General features: G+C 54.4%; 1 protein-coding gene across 1 annotated transcript; it reads left to right on the top strand.

Moving 5' to 3' along the window:
• The first annotated feature begins 560 nt into the window (after positions 1-560).
• Positions 561-2,852, top strand: LOC100285963 (peptide-N4-asparagine amidase A). Its single transcript, NM_001158852.2, has one exon. It carries the CDS (start codon positions 767-769, stop codon positions 2,528-2,530), a length of 1,764 nt encoding a protein of 587 aa, NP_001152324.1. The 5' UTR covers positions 561-766; the 3' UTR covers positions 2,531-2,852.
• The last annotated feature ends 5,231 nt before the right edge of the window (positions 2,853-8,083 follow it).

Here is an 8,083-nt window from a genome sequence, read left to right as displayed (position 1 = left end):
AGAAACATTATATATAGAGAAATTTCTTTTATTAAAAATGTATAGAGATTCGTTTATAGATGGTTCCTTCGCAGGGAGCGGAGCTCGTCTCTTATATATATATTTTCAATTTTCAATTAGCTCTATAAAGACTCTTCAAAAGACCTCTCATAGAGAAATAGATTGTGATCTAAATGTTTACTTATAATTTGATATGGCTTTAAATTATTTTTAATTTTAAAATGAATAGAAATATAGATCAATTTTAGTCGATTAGATTGTAAAATTTAGAGTTATTGTTATCCTTAATCTCGGTATATTTATATTTAATAAGTTATTGCATAAAAACGGGGAACTTTCTGCATGCCTCCCCTTTCTGGTGCTTTAAGCACACGATAAAACTTGTGGACTTGCCCTTTTCCTGTCCATAATCTTCTCCCTTTTGTGTGTGTAGGGGTGGGGGGTATGCATGCTCGTCATGGGTTGGTTATACTAGTGGACAAGTCGAAGTGTCCCAAAAGCCGCATGGTTCATGTACCTACCAAGTACTTTGCGTTGCCATTATACGGCACTCACAACAACATGCTCCATTACATACACTTTGTTTATGCCGCCTCCCCTCCCTAGTATAGATAATGATGGATATTATTGATCCGCCTTCATTTATTTTATTTGTTTTATTTATAATTTCGTCGGCCGGGTTTAAATCCTCGGCCTTCCACGCGGACACTGGCATGCAACGCCTTCCACACTTGAAGCAGCCAAGCTAAGTGAGGTGAGCTTAGCCATGCCGACGGCTTCCTCTGCCCACCGCTCACTCCTCCTCTGCCTCTGCCTGGCTCTGCTCTCCAACCCGGTCGCCGCCTCGCCCTCGCCCCGCGGCCTCCGCTTCTCCGCCAAGGACATCGCGGCGGTGGAGGCCGCGCTGCCGCGACACGGCAGCAGGGCGTCGTCGTCGTCCAAGACCACCTTCTTCGAGGTCGACCGCCCGCTCCGCCCGCCCAGGGGCAGCTCGGGGCCCTGCTCCACGCTGCTGCTCTCGCACTCCTTCGCGTTCACGCTCACCAAGCCGCCCGTCACCGCGGCCTACTCGCCGCCGCCGTGCCTGTCCGGCTCCGACGCGCCGCCGGTCTCGCTCGCCGTGCTCGAGTGGCGCGCCGAGTGCCGCGGCGCGCAGTACGACCGCACCTTCGGCGTGTGGCTCGGCGGCGCCGAGCTCCTGCGCGGCAGCACCGCGGAGCCGCGCCCCGGCGGGGTGGTCTGGTCGGTCTCCAAGGACGTCACCCGCTACGCGGCCCTCCTCGCGGCCGGCAACGCCACGCTCGCTGTCTACCTCGGCAACCTCATCGACGACACCTACGACGGCGTCTACCACGCCAACCTCACGCTCCACCTCTACTTCCGCCGCGGCGTGCGGCCGTCCGCCGCCGCCGCCGCCGCCGATGCCGTCGTCCCGGTCTCCAGGAGCCTGCCGCTCAACGACGGGCTGTGGTTCGTCGTCCAGAACGACACCGACGTGCAGTCCGCGCGCGTGTCGGTGCCGCGCAACGCGTACCGCGCCGTCCTCGAGGTCTACGTCTCGTCCCACGACGCCGACGAGTTCTGGTACATGAACACGCCCGAGCAGAACGGGCCGTTCCGCGAGGTCACCGTCCTGCTCGACGGCGCCGTGGTGGGCGCCGTGTGGCCGTTCCCGGTGATCTACACCGGCGGCATCAACCCGCTCATCTGGCGCCCCATCACCAGCATCGGCTCCTTCAACATGCCCACCTACGACATCGAGCTCACGCCCTTCCTCGGCAGCCTCCTGGACGGCGAGGAGCACGAGCTCGGGTTCGCGGTGACCAACGCGCAGCGGTCGTGGTACGTGGACGCCAATCTCCACCTGTGGCTGGACCCCAAGAGCTCCAGGACCAGCGGCGGGCTCGTCGCGTACCACGCGCCGAAGCTGGCGGGCAGCATCGTGTCGCGCTCCGCGGACGGCGTCGACGGGGAGTACGCGGCGACGGCGAGCCGCAATATCACGGCCACGGGGTGGGTGAGCTCGTCGCGCGGCAACGTCACCACCACGTTCGCGCAGCGGCTCAGCTTCTCCAACACCAACGTGGTGAGCGGGCAGGGCAGCGCGCAGGCGATCAACCAGACGACCGACGCGCTGACGGCCGTCAGCGGCGGGCCCGCGCCCGCGCAGGTGCACCAGAGCTTCCCGCTCTACATCTTCCTGGGCGGCGACGGCAGCGGCACGTCGTCGCAGCGGCTGATGCGGCGCGTGGAGATCGGGTTCGACGAGACGCGGTCCCGGGGAGGAGGAGGAGCAGGAGGAGAGGGCGCCGCGTCCACGACCACGAGCACGCTGCGGAACTCGCAGGTGGCGGCGGCGGAGGTGACGCTCCGGGACGACGCCGTGGTGGGCGCGTCGTGGCGGATGCACCAGACGTACGAGTACGGCGCCAGCGACGGCGGCTGCTACCTGAGGAACGTCAGCAGCGTCGGTTACGACGTGCTTTTCGACCATCGCGACGCGTCCTGCGCCGGTACGCTGGGCCGCTGACGCTTGTCGCCGACAGCGAGCGCCTTGTCGGCGCCTCCGCCGCGCGGGCCGCTGGATAACGGCCGGGGAAGCGACAGGGTGTAATTTGTAAATGGAACGCTGCACCGGTGGACAAAACTGTACTGGCTTGGCTCGGCCTGGCCCACGTCCGGTCTTCAATTATTAAATATACCACGGTGACGGGCCATTTTCGTGGGCCAATTAGCTTTTCATTAAGAAAAGATGTGACGTGACGTGACGTGATGCAGCTAGTACACAGGCAGCACTAAAATGTAAAGAAAACCGCTGGCTATGTTTATTTAACAGTACCTGTTTTATGAAATTTGTAGAAGTGTTCATGAATTCTATACGTCTGTAAAACCGCTGACTAAGGCCCTGTTTGTTTGGGATTATAATCTATATAGATTATATAATCCAATGTAAATAAGCTAGTGAAGAAACAAACAAACAACTTATTTGATAAGATTATATAATCTAGCACTTGAGATTATGATAATCCTATAAGCTCATCAAAGGGTGCTTATTTTAGCTTATTTTTTATGAAAGACCCACTACCCATGACAAGTTGATTAAAATTACTTTCAATTGTCATCCACCTATCCATAAGCGTTCTCACTCACCAGAAATTAAAACAATCAAGGATATTATTGTATTTGTATGCATATGAATACTAAGTCGAGTCCAAATAATCTGAGCTAATAAACAGCAGCACCTAGCTTATTTAATCCAGAGCAAATAATCCAGATTATATAATCTAGATTATAATTTAAATTATATAATCTATAAGTTAAAACAAACAGGTTCTAATTAGTTATTTTGTTTGAATGAGTCGGAGCTAGTTTTTTATTATAAGACGCGGTAAAGCAAAAAAAAAAACATGTAGTACGCCGTAACGGAACCCGCACGCTCACAGTTTCTACAGAGCCGGTGGCCAGGACCAGGACGCACCGACACAGCCGCACAGGAGCGATGCGTCATGCGAGAGGAGGAAGGCAAGCACCGCACCGATGCTTTGCCGGCCGGTGCGGCGGTGCCGGACAGCCCGGGCACCGCGAAACCGGGGCCGAAATGCTTCGACTGATAGGTCCGGGGCTCCGGGCCAAAGCTGATCGGGTCCCCACCGGTTCCAAATGGCTGCCAGCTGGTGGCGACCTCGGCGTGTCTCTTCGCAGCCGGACGGGTTCGTCTCTCACAAATATCATGCGAGCTAGCACTTCACCTGATTTGGCGTCAACATTACCTTGTTCCATTGATGAGTTGGATTGGATGGCGGAGCAGTAGAATAGTAGTGGTAATAGATCACGATCCAAATACTTATTCATAAAATGTTGATAGAGTTCTAAATAAATTTTAGTTTAAAAATAAATAGAAGTAAGGTACGATCTTAATTGATCCTTAAATTTTATAGTGTAAAATTTAGAGCTTATTATCACCCATAAGTAGAACACTCGGAAGAAAGACTTAGACTCTCTCCAGCAACTAACTGTAAAACAACATGTACGCAAAATTTAGAGGGTATTACGCTCCTTTATCCGTCCGACAAGGAACCCTAAAAGGTGCGCTAAAATTTAGAGACTTTGTTTGAGCCGCTACATCTAGAAAAACATTATTCGTCCTATATCCCGCAATCATAGCACTACGACCTATACTCACGAACATTACACATGGTCCTCGCCTGCAACGGCTCGACGAAGCTGGGCCGGGGAGGACGACCAACAGAGCGGTAGGCGTTCTGCTGCGGTGGCGTGGAGTCGTTTGGCGGCGGCGGCGTGGAGAAGCTCGATGACTACTATGTGGATCTTGGATGGGGAGGACTACTATGCACTGGAGCGGTGTCGCTCGGTTGTGGACGCGGAGTCGCTTGTCAACAGCGTGGGAGTTGAGTGCTGGTGCTTTGGATCTATGCTCGGCGGTATGGAGGAGCTGGCGTGGTGCCGCTTGGAAGTGGACACGGAGTCGCTCGCCGAGTGTTGTACGAGGAACGAAAATCCAATTTCCAAACCGAATGTGTGAAGGCTAGTTACACAAATATTTATTCGTGCGAATAAACAAATCTTTTCTAATCAGAAAACGACTACAAACTTTGTAAAAAAAATCAGAAAGCGATCGGACCGCCTGTGGCTGCATAGAGGGGCTCTGATCTTCTCTGCGGGTGTGTGGAACGTCCACGAATGAGCGGCAGATCGTCCGTGAGCCATGTAGAGGTTTCGTTCATCTCCTGCAAAACCTGGATCTTGCCTCCTAGAAGGGACCCCATTAGGGAGGAAATATCTTAGGGTTGTCTTAGAGTTGGTAGACCACTCAAGACGCCTCTAGACTACGTCGAGTCGAGGAGAGGTGAAGATTGGGGATGCGGATGAGTAATTACTGCTACTCCTAGGGAAAGAATGTAAAAAGAACTGGTAAATAGATTGATTGGATCGATTATATGCTACCTCATCGGTTGTACCCCTTCATATTTATAGGAGGGGTGTGGACTCATTCCTAGGCGCATCCCAACAGATTTCTACGAGATTAGCCATATAAGCATGTGCAGGATAAGGACTCTTGCCCGAGTTAATCTAACCGCGGACCGTCCGGGTTACACCCACGGATTGTCCGGACCACATGGCCAGACCTCCTGTCATGCCCAGGTGCTAAATCTGGTGCTCAACACATGTCCTGACTTTTAGGGAGGCTAAACGAACCAAAAGCATCTAGTACAAGCTGTAAGCAACTCGATGTGAAACCATCGGTTTTTAAGCATCTTGCCATACACTATAATGATATTGCTTCAGGAAACGATCATTCCATGCCTTGGATAGCTCATCACCCTGCAACGTTTGCAACATATATGTATTACTAGAGATCATATGTGTAACTCTATAAGGCCCTTCCCAGCTTAGGGACCACTTGCCAAACTTCCAGCCACCGTTCCTTAATGGCAAGACCGTCTTCCAGACTAGATCTCCAACCTAAAATGACTTAGCCTTTACCTTCTTGTTGTAGGCCACCTCATCAATATAATAAAACAAATAGAGACTAGGTCATATACAACCTCATTTAATACCATATTTTTTGAGAAATATTTATGGGGTTAAATATGAAGTATAAAAGATACGGACTGTCGGTACCCTAAATCAGGGGTACCCTCTTCTACAGCATGAAGACGTCGCACCCATGCGACGTCTCCAGGCCACGCGAAGGACGGCGCCTGACCCCACCGCATGGGCAGGCCAAAGGGCGCCACGTGGTAGGAAAAGACAACACATCCCAGTATGAATCGTGGGGTTCGGACCTCCACAGAAGGACATCGGACCCCTATACGTATAAGTCCGGAGCCTCCGAGTAAGGTCCGAACCTCAGCAAGGTCCCGGAACGAGGAGGACCCTAGCGTGAGTAGGGGTCCGGTGCTGACACGTGTCCAGGCCTTGCCCTTCACTTCCCGCTCAGGCGGAGACCCGCTGCTTGTGGCCCATGACATAAGCCATCGGGCCGAGCCTGGCGTAAAGCCGTGCAGCCCTGGCATTTATTGTGGAGAGGACGCGCCGCCTGCCACTGCGCTGACGGGCGATGTGCCCTCTCAGCATTTAATGCGTCCCGTCCCATCCGCTGGCAGGCGACGTCAAGGTCATCCAGCAGGCGGCGCGCCTGCTGGGTCTGCTGGCGAACAGTGCGCCCGTGCCCAGCAGCGCACTGTGTTTTCTCTTCTACAAGAAGCTTCCCCTGCATGCCAAAGATACACAGATCTCGGACGACAGGACACAAGGGGATTGCCCCGGCAGCAAATATTTATAGTCCCAAGTGTTATATTCTCTATGTCCCTGGGCCCACATGTCGGGGCTCAGTGCCTTTATGCATGCCCCCCTTCAGCTATAAAAGGGGAGGCATGCGACGTTACAAGGAGAGCCAAGCTCAGACTCACAATACATTACACAGTGGAGTAGGGTGTTATGCCCCGACGGCCCGAACCACTCTAAACCCTCGTGTGCTCTCATGTGTTCATCCACCAACCTCGTAACAAGCAAGACGCTTAGGCCCCTCCTCATTAGGAATTAGGGCGGGTGCAATCCGCCACCCGGCCGGAGAGATTTACCCTCCGACATTTGGCGCGCCAGGTAGGGGTTAGGCTTGAAGTTTTTGCTTGTTCCCTCACTCAGCATGATGGTGCGAATCATCGAGCACCGTGCCAAAACTTCGGAAGATTTGGCGATGGAGCAAGAAGTTGCGTCCTCTGCACCGCGAGTACCCGACCGCCCTGAGTCTGGGGCTGCTGCTGTACACATCGTGCAACAGCACACGCCTGCGCAAGTGTCCCGGACTCCGTCGAGGGCAACACCTATGGCATTATCTGCCGCCAGGGAGTTGTTACGCCACCCCCTAGCTCCACGGCTTCACCAGGGGCCATGAGGTAGTGGCGTGACGACGTTGACCGGCTACTCGGTATGGCACATTCTACCTCGACCAGATCCAGGCCCCGGTCATCCCGGCGCCAACACGAAGCCACGGCGTCTGTGCGCTCGCCTTCCGTAAGGGGTGCATAGACTGATGACCTCCGGGCAAAGCTCAACCGCAGGCTACGGGAGAGGACGCCCAGATCTCCCTGGAAAGGGCGCGCGAGCGCCGCCAAAACATCGAGGGCCGCAACCTCGATCAAGACTTTGTTGCGGCAACACCGCAAACACCAAAGGGCACCCGGTCCAAACGGGTGTCCCCTTGGCCGGCGTGGGCTGCGCCGCCCTCACGGACCACCTTCGCGCGACATCATGGCCGCCCAAGTTCCGGCCGCACCTGCCGGAAAAATACGATGGGACATCAAACCCGTAGGAGTTCCTGCAGGTGTACGTCACCGCCATCACGGCAGCAGGTGGAAACACCGCTGTGATGGCAACATATTTTCATGTCGCCTTATCTAGACCTGCCCGGACTTGCCTCATGAACCTCGCCCTAGGATCCATCTACACCTGGGAAAAGCTCTGCGCGTGGTTCGTCGTGAACTTCGACAGCGCTTACCAACAACATGGTGTGGAGGCCCATCTCCATGCGGTGAGGTAGGAGCCCGAGGAGACTCTCCGGAAGTTCATCTCATGCTTCACCAAGGTGCGAAGTACTATACCTCGTATCTCTGATGCCTCCATCATCACGGCCTTCCGACAGGGGGTACGTGACAAGAAAATGCTGGAGAAGTTGGCCACACATGACGTGGAAACTGTCCCCACGCTCTTTGCTCTGGCTGACAAGTGCGCTAGAGTCGCCGAGGGCCGTGCATGGCACTCGGCCCCACAAACCGGGGCTTCCTAGCCGGGTGGCTCGAGTGCCGCCCCCCGGGACGAGAAGAAGAAAAAGAAGGATCGCGACTACCAGAAGCCGCGATCCACCGCTCTGGTCATTGCATCTATGACCGGGGGCTGGGGCGACCATAACAAACGCCCACGGCCGCAAAGGGGTAGCGATGGCTCGTGCCCTGTACACCCCAACGATCGCCACAGCGCCGCGGAGTGCCGCGAGATCATTGATCTCGCAAAACTCGTCAGCGAACGCATTAGCGATCGGCGTGAGCAGTCTTCCAAGGAT

The sequence above is a fragment of the Zea mays genome, chromosome 8 (assembly GCF_902167145.1).
Source record: "Zea mays cultivar B73 chromosome 8, Zm-B73-REFERENCE-NAM-5.0, whole genome shotgun sequence".
Taxonomy (NCBI): Eukaryota; Viridiplantae; Streptophyta; class Magnoliopsida; order Poales; family Poaceae; genus Zea; species Zea mays.
Note: the sequence above shows the minus strand (reverse complement) of the source record. Positions and strands in the feature narration are given on the sequence as shown.

Coding starts and splice junctions, on each gene's coding strand:
- LOC100285963 (NM_001158852.2), top strand. CDS start 767: ATGCCGACGGCTTCCTCTGCCCACCGCTCACTCCTCCTCTGCCTCTGC.